The sequence below is a fragment of the Diplotaxodon limnothrissa genome, linkage group LG7, assembly GCF_057381915.1.
Source record: "Diplotaxodon limnothrissa isolate DT_005_m linkage group LG7, D_limnothrissa_male_GT1.1, whole genome shotgun sequence".
Lineage (NCBI taxonomy): Eukaryota > Metazoa > Chordata > Actinopteri > Cichliformes > Cichlidae > Diplotaxodon > Diplotaxodon limnothrissa.
This window is the reverse complement of record NC_140602.1, coordinates 19,298,451-19,312,311: the sequence shown is the minus strand read 5'-3', so window position 1 is coordinate 19,312,311 and position 13,861 is coordinate 19,298,451. Positions and strand designations below refer to the sequence as shown.

General features: G+C 44.8%; 1 protein-coding gene across 3 annotated transcripts in view; it reads right to left on the bottom strand.

The window, feature by feature from the left end:
• srpk2 (SRSF protein kinase 2) overlaps nucleotides 1–13,861 on the bottom strand; it is a 52,902-nt gene that overhangs the window by 12,639 nt on the left and 26,402 nt on the right. For all 3 annotated transcript variants that reach the window (XM_085359388.1, XM_085359390.1, XM_085359389.1), the window contains 5 exons: nucleotides 13,698–13,785; nucleotides 13,501–13,607; nucleotides 12,103–12,268; nucleotides 4,641–4,681; nucleotides 635–953 (listed from right to left, as the gene is read on the bottom strand). In XM_085359388.1, coding sequence (XP_085215514.1) covers nucleotides 635–953; nucleotides 4,641–4,681; nucleotides 12,103–12,268; nucleotides 13,501–13,607; nucleotides 13,698–13,785 — 721 coding nt within the window. The remainder of the gene's footprint in view (nucleotides 1–634; nucleotides 954–4,640; nucleotides 4,682–12,102; nucleotides 12,269–13,500; nucleotides 13,608–13,697; nucleotides 13,786–13,861) is intronic.

The window sequence follows — 13,861 nt, the reverse complement described above, 5'->3', positions numbered from 1 at the left end:
GAGAACAATATATGTTCGACTTTCTGCAGCTTGTCTTCAGGCTTCCGATTAACAGTGTTTTATTTTTTGCAACATTCAAGCCCGCCTGATAATCAGACTCATTTGCCAATTTGTCTCACTTAAATTGAGACAAAGTGGCAAATTAAGTTCATCTGAAATCTGAAATGCTGGCGATGATTCAGAGCGCCGAAAAACAGGCTGTGAGGAGGCAATGCAGCAGATTCGCTGCAAGTAGCAAACTAATTTACACAGCCTATAAATAGCCTACAGGATCACAGGAAACCACCAAACAAACATTAAGCAGACGTGACAGGGAATGTAAATGAGCCGAAGATGTCGCCAACTGGTATTTGAGTTTTTTTTCTGGTGGACCGTAGTCGTGGTAACCTTTTTGAAGGAGGAGCGGGATATAAGAATGCATATAACATGATAATAACAGGTGTATTTATGTACTTTTGATAATTATAATGAGAAAAGTGCCTTTATGCATTTTTCTATTCCAAACAATTACAATTATAAATGATCAAAACACCTGAGTCATATCTGACACGCTGAAGCACTACTGATTGATTCACAAATGTCTGAATGTAGTAAAATTGCTTATCTTCACAGTCACCCTGCAGTCATGACTCACATGTATGATTAGTCAGCCTGATGGGCCTCTCTCCTCCCTCCTCCTCCTCCTCGTCCTCTCCGTCCTCCTCATCGTCGTCGTCATCGTCGCTGTCTCCCAGGGACGTGCTGTGGCCTGGAGGCGGTTGCGGCGGCTGCAGCGGTGAAGGCAGGTTGCGGTCGAGCGTCGCCTTCTCCCCTCCTTCTTTGGCCTTCTCTTCCCTCCTCTCTGCCTCCCTCTCCAGGGCTTCAATCTCCAGCATTCGCCTTTCCAGAAGCTCGGCTTGCCGCTTCTGTTTCTTTTTCAGCTTCTTCTTCTTGTTCTTGGAGATCTTTCCAACCTGAAGGGTGAAAAAAGAAAAGAAAAACACAAAAGAGGGAGAGAAAGTCAGTGAAAAGGGAAAACAAAGAAATAAGAAAAGGTTTTGATACTTTTGAGTGTTGTGTTTTCATTTATATGTTATAGATGTTCACTGAACCGAGCATCAGAGCTGCAGTTTTGTGCTTTCCATTTCAAATTTTAATATCCTCTGAGCTTCAACTCTTTAAAGTTCCACTTAGCTTAGACAATAGTTTTGCATCTTCCATCCATCCATTCGCTTCCGCTTATCCTTTTCAGGGTCGCGGGGGGAGCTGGAGCCTATCCCAGCTGTCATAGGGCGAGAGGCGGGGTACGCTCTGGACAGGTCGCCAGTCTGTCACAGAGCCAACACACAGGGACAGACAACCATTCGCACTCACATTCATTCACACATTCACACCTAGTGGCAATTTGGATTATCCAATTAACCTATCCCCACAAACTGCATGTCTTTGGACGGTGGGAGGAAGCCGGAGTACCCGGAGGGAACCCACGCAAACACGGGGAGAACATGCAAACTCCACACAGAAAGACCCCGGCCTGATGGTGGAATTGAACTCAGGACCTTCTTGCCAGAGGTGGGACCAAGTCATTGTTTTGCAAGTCTCAAGTAAGTCTCAAGTCTTTATCCTCAAGTCTCAAGTCAAGTCTCAAGTAATGTCAGGCAAGTCAGAGTCGAGTCTCAAGTCACTGGTGTAAAAGTCCGAGTCAAGTCACAAGTCTGAAACTTTGAATTTCAAGTCCTTTCGAGTCTTTAAAAAAAAAAAACGAAAAAATAATGTTGCAGTTATATGCTAAATGTAAATATTAGACCATGTAATTTTAAAATCTGTGTTTTTCTCAACACATGACAAAATAGTGAACTTAGAAAATATACACAAATTGTGAAATTGCACCTCTTTAAAATGCAGCTCAATTAAACCTAGCTCCAAAAATAATTTTCACCGACAGTTCTGAGATAAGCTGCATGTTATTCTTGGATGCGGTTGTAGGACCAGCTTTAAAATCGCATGACAAAAATATCATACATATTAAAAAAAACTGCATCACCAACGTAGCCTGGACAACATTTGCTAGTTAGATGAAGTCAGCTATCTCATCGTAGCATATTTATATGCATATTTATAATCATACGGTTCTTGGAGTGAGTGCATACACTCATGAAGTTTAGTAACTTCAGGTCACTGCAACAAGCCCAGGTACAGTTTACCGACGGATGGGTGCAGGACCTTGAAATGCACCGTGTAGAACGAAAGACCATCGTACGTATCATAAGTTTACCAGTCTCACAAACTGTCGTCATAAATACACATTCCTTAACCGTTTATTAATATAACCTTTGAGCTCAACGGTAATTAATTAGTAGTGGAAATAATTTCTGGTACGCGTTACAGAAATGTAGCAGTGACAATAATACTGTATGCTGTAATCGTACTGGGCAATTGGTGATACAAAACAACTGTTTTATCCTGTGAATAAAAGTATATGTTTTTGTCAATGTACCATAATAACAGAGGCGAAACGCAATATTGTGTCAGGACAATTCACTATTTATGCACAATAAATAAAGGAGCATAGCGCCACAATTTCTGTTCAGCGTCAGACTTGCTTGTAACCTATATCACCAATTATGTTAAGAAAAATGACGTATTAACTACTAAAAAACACTGACCTTCGTGTAAATGCTTGGAGCAGACTAACCTGTGAGCTGGAGTGTTCTGGGACGTTATATTTGATCTTTGAATGGCTGCAATCCAGGCCACCCGTCGTGTCTTTGTCACTTCGGAAACATGGCTCGAACAATTTCTCTTCAACGACGTAATCCGATAACAACCGATCTCTTTACCCGTCGGCTTCCCGTGGCTGTCATGCGACCGGCTATTGCAGTTAATAATACAACGGCTTCTTGACATTTTTGTGTTTCTTTTTATCCCTGTATAACTGATTTTAATTGAAAGCCTGCGTGCGCTAGTACCGCTTGCCACGAGTTCCCAGAATCCTTTGCGGTTCTACCCGTGAATGACGTCACATTTTCAATCTCTATATAATATGCATGTTAAATTTTATATTTGGGGTAAAATATCAAGTCTTTTCAAGTAAACCGGTTCAAGTCCAATTCAAGTCCCAAGTCATTGGTGTAAAAGTCCAAGTCAAGTCACAAGTCTTAGAACATTTTTTCAAGTCAAGTCTAAAGTCATAAAATTAATGACTCGAGTCTGACTCGAGTCCAAGTCATGTGACTCGAGTCCACACCTCTGCTTCTTGCTGTGCGGCAACGGTGCTAACCACCGTGCCACCGTGCTGCCTAGTTTTGCATCTTTCAGTTACATTTTTGCTGTTTAGTTTTATATACTTACATTTCTGTTTTTATTTGTTCCAATGTTAGTTTAGCCTTAAATTATAATATCTAAATCATTTATCAGGGGCAGGATTGTGTGACTGGTGAGTGTGTCACACATACACTATGTTGCCAAAAGCATTCACTCACCTTTCCAAATTATTGAATTCAGGTGTTTCAATCACTTCCATGGCCACCATATAATCAAACAGCTAGGCATGCAGACTGCTTCTACAAACATTTGTGAAAGGCTGGGTCGCTCTCAGGACCTCGGGGAATGATAGGACACCACCTGTGCAACAAGTCCAGTCGTGAAATTTCCTCACTTCTAAATATTCCACAGTTGGCTGTTAGTGTTATTATAGCAAAGTGGAAATGATTGGGAACAACAGCAACTCAGAGTCAATAACTATTGACCTCCAAACTTCATGTGGCCTTCAGATTAGCTCGAGAACAGAGCACTGAGAGCTTTGTGGGGTTTCCATGCAATTCAAAGTGCCGAATGCAGTGGTGTAAAGCACGCTGCCACTGGACTCTAGAACAGTGGAGATGGGTTCTCTCCAGTGACGAAACACATTTCTCCATCTAGCGATCAGCAATCTGGGTTTGGTGGTTGCCAGGGGAACGGTACTTGTCTGACTGCATTGTTTGGTGGAGGGGGGATTATGGTGTGGGGGTGTTTTTCAGGAGTTGGGCTCGGTCCCTGAATTCCACTGAAAGGAACTCTTAATGCTTCAGCATACCTAGACATTTTAAACAATTTCATGCTCCCAGCTTTGTGGGAACAGTTTAGGGATGGCCCCTTCCTGTTACCACATGGCTGCATGAATACACGGATGGTGTGGAAGAACTTGACTGGCCAACACAAAATGCTGAGCACAACCCAACAGAACACCTTTGGAATGAATTAGAGCAGAAAAGATGATCCAGGCCTTATCGTCCAACATCGGTGTCTGACCTGACCTGATGTGCGTCTGGAAGAATGGCCAAAAATTCCCATAAACACACTCCAAGACTTTGTGGAAAACCTGCCCAGAAGAGTTGAAGCTGCTATACCTGCAAAGGTTGGCCCGACATTATATTAAAGCCTATAGATTAAGAATGGGATGTCACTCAAGTTCATATGTCTGTGAAGGCAGCCCAGTAAATACTTTTGGCAATATAGCTTATCCTGCCTTATATGGAACAACAGACTACTAGCTACAGGTAAATAACTCTAAATGAGACAATTAGTGCGTTGCTTTTTAATATTGTGCTGTGTGTGTGTGTGTGTGTGTGTGTGTGTGTGTGTGTGTGTGTGTGTGTGTGTGTGTCCCATTTCATACTCACATCTGTTGTACTCACCGGTTTGAGCTGGGGGGCTGTGCTAACTGATAAAACAGAAAGCAAAAAATAGCAATCAGACACTTTCAAGCATCACTGTCATCAGTCCGTCACACAACCGAGGCAGAGGTTTAAGAGTTAAGAGTGCAAATCATGCATGTCGCCGCATGTATGGTCATTTAAAAACCTGAAACACTCAGAAACAAAAAAGTAAATCTTGTTATCAAATCGAGAAAAATCACTTTCCACGCTCTTCCTGTATTGATAATGTTTATGTTTTATTCTTTTTAATGCCTTCTTCTTCAGTTATTCAGTTATTATTAAGTCCTATCTTAGGAGCTATGCTGAGCTGCTAATTGAAGTTAGCTTATCATAACGCAAGCAGTGTAAAGTACTTTGGCATTCGTGTATAGCAGTCATAAATAAATAAAATAAATTTCTTCTCACATGAAGCAGAAATAGATGAAATTTCACTATAAAACACATGTCTACACTTATTTCTACACTTATGTTAACGTCAATTAAAAAAAAAAACGATATACTGCTTATCTTCAATCAGAGACAGCGTGTGTTACTATGAGCACTTGCTCTTGTTTTGACAGTTGATGGTTTTGTGCCTGACATCACGCGTGTAGAAATCTAAGCAGTAAAACTTGTTACCCCGAGGCTCAAAAAGACCCTGTTGGCTGATGCAAGCAATTGACAGTTCACAGGGGGTTCACCAAGGGACAGGGGTTCATGTGGAGTTCATCAGGAATAATTTTGAGAACTTTTAGGGGTTTTTTTTAAAGTGGAAGAACGTTTTGACAAGAGATGGGTTAAAAAAAGCAACAAATGTCTCTGTAAAGGTAAGCAGGTGAGAAGAAACTCAAGGCTTCGACACTTCTTGTAGGAGTACGTCAACATTAAACATAAGAGAAATCTGTAATAACAAAGAAGTAAGAAGTGTAAATGAATACACTAAACAAACAGACCTCACTCATGCTATTTCTGATAGGAGGTAAAAACATATCCCAAAAACTTTTAGGTTTTGTTCTCTTCTTAATTTTCGTATAAAATACCCAACCATTTGGAAACAAACGTAAGTATAACACAGTGCAGTTATTTTTTGAGAAATACCTGAATTTGATTTTTTGCTTAAAATTGACACCACTGTCACCTTAATACGGTGTAGCTACAGTCATGTAGGAAACCCCAAGTACACCCGTAATGCTTCATTAGAAAAGGATAAGTACCTGCCCAGTGCTGCAAATCAAATGCACTTGATTAACTGATCACTTACAAGTGTGAGCATCCGTCTATAAAAACAGGAGGTTTGGCAGTTTTCTGTTGTGGAGCATTCAGGGTTCTGTTAACATATTACATCCAAAAATTCACCACAAGGTCAGACCATGCAACGCTCAGAGAAACTGCAATAAACTCAAGGAGCTACAACTTAGAGTCTGCAGATCTCAGTTAGCATGGTAAATGTCAAAGTGCATGATAGTACCAACTAGGGCTGGGCCATATTATACCGTTCACGGTAATACCGGTATAATGTTAGGCAACGATAGGAAAATGAAATATCGCGATAGAATATGAGTAAAACGCGCATGCGCAGTGCCTTTGTGTTCATACGCACATGGCCGATTGTTGAGTGAAACAAATGAACCAGAATTGGTTTGTAAAAATGGTGCAACTTCAGTGATGTGGAACTGGTTTGGTGTTTGTCCGTCAGATACACGACAAAGCACATTTTTTTGCAGAACAGGCAAGCGGCCGTCGTTATTGTCGTATTTGTCGGACTAAGATGCTCTTAAATCTGGGAGTAATCTGGGTCCTAAACTCTCAGTGATGCTTCAGGTCAAACGAACACTGCAGCATCACTGAGAGTTAAAAACTGTCTAAATTCTTTCATCTTTAATAAAACGATCAGCATTGCTGCTTTACCAGGTGTAACTATGAAGTTTAACTTCCAGGCATCCATGAAAACAAAAGTTATTACATTTAACGGAGTTAGAAGTTAGCAGGAAGCTAGCGGAAGTTAGCTCGCTAGTTTCGCTAGTTACCCAAGCATGATATAGCATGTTCTGACTGAGAGATTTCTGAAAAAATTCAAACGTACAGCTCTGCTATCACTTCCAACATAAATGAAGACAGGAAACTAAACAGCAGTGACGTTTGTAGGGTTACTGAAGTTGGGCTAGCTGGTATATAATGATGTGCTACGTGATCGCTAGCGACACAGCTATGTTAGCATAACATAAACAGTGAAGCTGGAGGACGAACACTAACACTTTTCCACTTATAAAAGTTAACGTGCCTGATAGTTAGAGACAAATGCAATCGCATGGCAGGATGCTGTAAACGGACCAAATTTCAGTCAGGAGAACAACTGAGATAATCCATCCACAATAGAAGGTTAGTCATTAATATACTGCAACAACATGGGAATAGAGCAGCTGCCAGAGAATTCAACATTAATGAATCAATGGTACAGAAGTGGAGGAAGCAAGAAGAATGAGTTTAATAAAGTTTGATTTATCTGACTGCTTTGTTTCGCTTAATGTGCCTTATAATCCCGTGCACCTTATGGTCCGAAAAATACGTACTGCACACTACAGTTTAATGTTGCAAAGCACCTCTTTTTAACTTCAGTGGATATTATTATACATGGTTATGCTCAGGATATGTCAGCACATTTCTACTGGAAATGCCTTTTGGTTAAACTTTCAGCAAGGAATTTGCATTTGCACTGTTACATTTTTATAAAGCTTTAATGTACATAAAAACCAGTTTCTTGTTTAAGTGAAAATAAAAGGAAGGTTGTCTTTTTGCGCTAGTAATGTTGTGGAGTTGTATTTTGTCTGGCATCAATTATATCGTCAGTTATATCGTTATCGCAAATTTTCAAATATATATCGTGATAAATATTTTTGGCCATATCGCCCTGCTCTAGTACCAACAGAAAAACACAAAGTATTGCTTGTTTGGAAAAGTTGCCATGAGACGTTGTGCTCCCTTTAAAAAGAACATGCCAACACAGCTTGCGTTTGCAAAGTTGCATCTGAACAAATCAAAAGACTTCTGGAACAATATCCTTTAGATAGACAAGACAAAAATGGAGTGGTTTGGCCACGTTTGGTGAAAACCAAACACAGCATATCGACACAATCACCTCACACCAGCTGTCAAGCACGGTGGTGGAGGGGTGGTGATTTGTGCTTGTTCTGCAACTATATAACCTTTGAATCTTTCAGTCACAGTAAGTGTCTGAAGGGAAGCAAAGCTCCATCATCCTATGAATTCTCATCTTGATCTTTCCTTTTTATTTTAATTTTTTTACACTTTCAAAAGTTGGCCTTTTTCTGTCTTCCTCCTCGGAAACTATTTACTTTCTCCTTCACTGTTGCATTAGCAATCTTATCTCTAACAACATCGTCACTGCTCTCTCCACTTCACCTCAAGGTAAACGTGTTTCCTTATATAGAGAAATAAGGATCTGACTGTATTCAGATAGCATGCAGATTGAAAGCAGCAAGCACAAACACTGATTCAGGATGCATGGCAGTAAGAAGATCATTTTCCAGTGTGCATGTGTTGTAAATCTGATGGCAATTTTGCATGTGAACAATTTATTGTACCAAATATGTTTCCATTGTTATGATTTATATATGTATAAATACATATATAAATCATAACAAACAGAGCAGCAAATGTACAACAGAAAGCCTGAAAAAGAATCAAGGTGCTGATGTATCAACAGCTGATATTATTTATTTGCTAATTTATCAGTATTATGTGTCACGGCTGGCGGAGGGAGCCGTGTGGTGTGGAGGAAAAGGAGGACCCAAGATGCAGCAAACTGATGATACGAGTGATGTTTTATTTACAAAGGTGGCGGTGACAAAAACAGGCAACGAGGTATGAGTACTTTACAAACGGAAACCTAAACTGGGAGAAACTAAATAGCAAACCTGAGACCGTACAAAGGGGGTGCGGGGCAGAGGGACGCAGAGACAGGACACCATGGAACGCAGATGAATGCAGAGATACGCAGAAATACACGGATGAGTGCAGACGAGCCGACGAGGAGCACAGGCAGACACCAACTATAAATACACACACCAGGTAATGAGGAAATGGCACACAGGAGGGGACACAGCTGGAACTTAATGGGCATAACGAGACACAGACCTACAAAGTAAAACAGGAAATCTAGAACCCGAACCGGACACAAGGGGGGAGGACACAGAATAACTAGAACAGAGGGAAATAGTCACAAAACACAAAACGCTGGGTCAACGACCCAGGACCATGACAGTACCCCCCCTCCAAGGGCTGGCTCCAGACAGCCCAAAACAAAAACAGACGACCAACCCAGGGCGGGCGGCGGGGGCCCAGGACGGAGGGACCAACACCGAACAAAACAAGCTCCAGCGGACCGAGGGAATTGTCCAAAACAAAAACACACATGCTGGAGTACCAGGACAAAACACAGTTCAGGAGGCCGGCCCAGAGGCTCACAGCTCAGAAGTCCAGGACAGTTTATCTTCTGAGGCCGGCCACGTCGGCGACACAGCTCCGAAAGCCGACCGAGTGGAAGGCAGCGGTGGCGGAGCGGAGGCAGTTCAGGGGGCCGACCGTGCACACGGCAGCGGCGGCGACGAGGAAACCGTTCAGGCGGCCGACCGTGCGGACAGCAACGGCGGTGACGAGGAAACAGTTCAGGCGGCCGACCGTGCGGACAGCAACGGCGGCGTCTAGGAGGTCGTCCATAGTGACGATGACGCTCCACCAGCGGCCTGGCAGATGACCGCTGATGTCGAGGCGGCAGTTTGGGACCCGAAGGTGGCGTGGCCATCGCAGCACCAGACGAGACCGAAGCAGAGGCTGGACCAGACGAGGCAGCTGATGAGGATGCTGAAGCAGAGGCCGGACCAGGCGATGCTGACGAGGATGCTGGAGCCGGGCCAGGCGATGCTGAAGACACGAAGGCTGGAGCCGGACCAGGCGAGGATGAAGCAGAAGCAGAGGCTGGACCAGACGAGACTGAAGCAGAAGCAGAGGCTGAAGCCGGGCCAGGCGTGGGTGAAGCAGTGGCTGGACCAGGCGACGGCGTGGGTGAAGACACAGAGGCCGCAGCTGGCGAGGATGGAGACACAGAGGCTGCAGCTGGTGGCGATGATGGGTCTTGGGGCTGGACGGGCTCCTTGGGCCCCCCAGCTGACGAGACAGGAGGCTGGCTAGGTTCTCCTGAACCTCCAGCTGATGAGTCTTGAGGCTGGACGGGCTCCTCAGGCCCCCCAGCAGGCGAGACAGGAGGCTGGACGGGCTCCTCGGGCCCCCCAGCAGGCGAAGCAGGAGGCTGGACGGGCTCCTCGGGCCCCCCAGCGAAAACAGTCTCTGGACCAGTGGGCACCGGGGCCCCTGGCAGGCACAGTTCAGAGCCAGCAGGCGCACGGGCCTCTGGCAGGCACAGTTCAGAGCCAGCAGGCGCACGGGCCTCTGGCAGGCACAGTTCAGAGCCAGCAGGCGCACGGGCCTCTGGCAGGCACAGAACAGAGCCAGCAGGCGCACGGGCCTCTGGCAGGTACGGGTCAGAACCAGCAGGCGCACGGGCCTCTGGCAGGAACAGATCAGAACCAGCAGGCGCACGGGCCTCTGGCAAACACAAAGCAGACTGCAGCTGCACAGAGCATCGACTCAGCTCAGGCAGCGACAGCCGGATGCAGTCCTCAGCTGGCTTCTTAACCTCCAGGGGTCCAGAGTCAGCCGGGGGCTGGGACCCAGCCTCTGGGGAGGCCCTGGAGTGCGTCACAGTCTCTGGGCTGGCCAGCTGTTGCGGACTGACTACTGCGTTATGTGGTGTGTCTCTCTGCTTGACATGAACAGGTGAAAAACAGTGCTTTTCCGGTTGGATGGACTGGACTTGTAGTACAGGCGGAGCTGGTGAAGATGGTGGCTGAATAGGTGGCTGAGCTGGTAATAACGCTGATGAGTCTCTTGCCAACTGAGCTATTGACTGAGCCACGGATTGTAACAAGGTGTCTAATAGGTCTGGCTGTGACTGTAATGGAGGTGGAGATTGAGTGGCTAACTGAGGTAGCGGCTGCAGGGCAGCTAACCGAGCTACCGGCTGGGCAGCTGGCTCAACAAACACAGCCCCGGAATAAACAGTCATGCGAGCTGGCGAAACAGACGGAGTGTCTTTTCCACTCACCACAGCCGGCAGTTCCGAAGTCCCAACCTCCGGCTGTGGGGCGACGCGCCGACGGCGCGATCGTCGCTTCCTCCCGGGCAAAACCTCCGGCGGGCCGGGCAAAACCTCCGGCGGGCCGGGCAAAATCTTCACCGCCGGGCTGGGTTGGGAAGCGGTAGCGGCTGGAGGGTGGAGGTGAAGTTCGTTAAGGATGAAGTCCTGTGCGAGCGGGTGAAGAGAGTCGAGTAGCCAGCAGTGAGCAGACATCAGCTGCTGTAGCCTAGCTTCTACAGCGTGGTGAAGCTCTTCCTCCTCATGCTCCAGCCACAGGTTGACCAACCTGGAGACGCTGTCGATCACTTCCTCCCGAAACTCCTGGGACGGTGCGGATGCTGCTGGGTCCATGTTTGGTCGGCTCGTACTGTCACGGCTGGCGGAGGGAGCCGTGTGGTGTGGAGGAAAAGGAGGACCCAAGATGCAGCAAACTGATGATACGAGTGATGTTTTATTTACAAAGGTGGCGGTGACAAAAACAGGCAACGAGGTATGAGTACTTTACAAACGGAAACCTAAACTGGGAGAAACTAAATAGCAAACCTGAGACCGTACAAAGGGGGTGCGGGGCAGAGGGACGCAGAGACAGGACACCATGGAACGCAGATGAATGCAGAGATACGCAGAAATACACGGATGAGTGCAGACGAGCCGACGAGGAGCACAGGCAGACACCAACTATAAATACACACACCAGGTAATGAGGAAATGGCACACAGGAGGGGACACAGCTGGAACTTAATGGGCATAACGAGACACAGACCTACAAAGTAAAACAGGAAATCTAGAACCCGAACCGGACACAAGGGGGGAGGACACAGAATAACTAGAACAGAGGGAAATAGTCACAAAACACAAAACGCTGGGTCAACGACCCAGGACCATGACATCATGATTTTAAATGACAATGAAAAACTAAAGAAGTGATGGAAGAAACTCCCTCCAACCATGTTATGAGTGCTGACATGGGTTAGCAGCGACAGGGCACTCCTCAACTTTCCTATAGGCAACACACGTCTACAAACACAACACCTGGCTGAGTCGGGCACAGCGTAAATAAGTAAAGAAGTACAACGAATGTTAGAAAGAAAAAAATATGGGTCGATGTAACTTAAATACCAGATTTTAAGATGACCAAATATTGTTAATGATATCTTACTCACAGCAGCAAAGGTCCCTTTAAATAACCCTTTCTCTGAAAATACATGTGTGGAGAATGAAACGTATCGCTACCTGCTGATCCAGATGGTGGTGGAGCTCCAGCTTTCTGCCATTCAGTTGCTTCCATGGCCATACGCCTAACAAAGACGTCATCTACACACATCAGGATGTTCTCCGGCTTTATGTCTGTGTGGATGATTTTACACTTCGTGTGGAGGTAGTCCAAGCCCTGCAGGACCTGCAGACACATCAGATAGACAGACATTTGTATGCTTCTGCCAACCAGTGAGATTTGGTGACTTTATCCTTTTACCATAAGTCGTAATTAGCATGTGAACAATTAGTTGTGACCAAAACATGAGGTGCGTTAGCTTGACTTTTCTTCTTTTACCACCTACATCAATTTTTGTTCTTCCTTGAATCAAAAACATATGAGAACTAAATCTGAAGAAACTCTTTCAAGGTGTTTGCGATATCCTGGAACGAGAAGGATCGACACATATAACGAAGCAACTAGCAACCTTTAACCATAATGCCTTTAGACATGGTTGTTTAGCACAGAGGCATGAAATCATGTTCATACTTCTTGTTTAACCATGGATTCACAAAAAATGCAAACATGCCTCTTTTCAGATCTCCTTCTGTGTCTCTCTCCCTTTCATTCACTCTCTATTAGTCAGCTCAACCATTCTTTAGATGCTTTCCATTCTCCGAGGGCGGCGAGGACAGAAACTGTTGATGTTTTCCTGTGTTTCTTTCAATTGTATCTGTTTTGAGGCTTTGAAACTGAAGTGAAGGACAGTCTCATTCAATTTCTACTCATCTCCAGCTCAGCTTACAAGAAGCTGGCAGCAGCTGAAACGCTCAGCTGATCAGCTGGTTTGTCATCCCGCTTCTCAGAGTGGCGGCGGTATTAACGTTTGAAGTGAACATTAGCACAAATGTGTATTAATTGGCTGTGTGACTCTATCCACCATCTTCAATCCTCATTAGTCAACATATGACAGGCCGGGACACAGAAACTAAATTAGTTAGAAAATGATGTTAACCTGCACCACCAAATGAATTATGGAGAGAAACAGAACACATGTAAAGTCTCTGTATTACAATACACATAAAAAACTGTGCAAAAGTCTCATTTCTTTACATATCACTCAAGATCACTTAAAAAAACAAAACAAAAGATCAGCTGGCTCATTGGAAGCAAGATCTAAGAAATAGAGGTGGTTGAGAAGATCATCTCAACCAATGGGTATTAACTTCACACCTGCAGTAACAGCTGTTGGAGAAACAAGGATTGATTGGGTTACTTTTGCAAATGCTGGACTGCAATGTTGGTGCTAAATTTACCCAAATTTTGTAAAATATTCAGTCATTTTATTATGCTCTTAAATACAATTTGTTACTTGTGTGTGTGTGTGTGTGTGTGTGTGTGTGTGTGTGTGTGTGTGTGTGTGTGTGTGTCCTCACCTGTCTGATAATACTCTTGACACACGGCAACGGGAGACCTTGGTAGTTGGATTTAATAATCCATTTCAGCAGGTGATGACCCAGCACTTCAAACACCATACAAACGTCTGCAACTGGGAGTTAAGGACTCACATCATCACATCTCTGTCCTTTCCATATATCCAAACATGCACACGCACGCTTCTTGATTAGGATACGTATCCCGTTGACTCCTGAAATCTTGAAGTCATCTATCAGCTGTACCACCATATCCTTATTGGGATCGCTGGGGTCACTCTCTCTCACCTGCCGGACAAGACGGATAATGAGATATGGTAAACATCTCAGGAGGGACAAAAAGAGAATGACCCTGACAATAGGA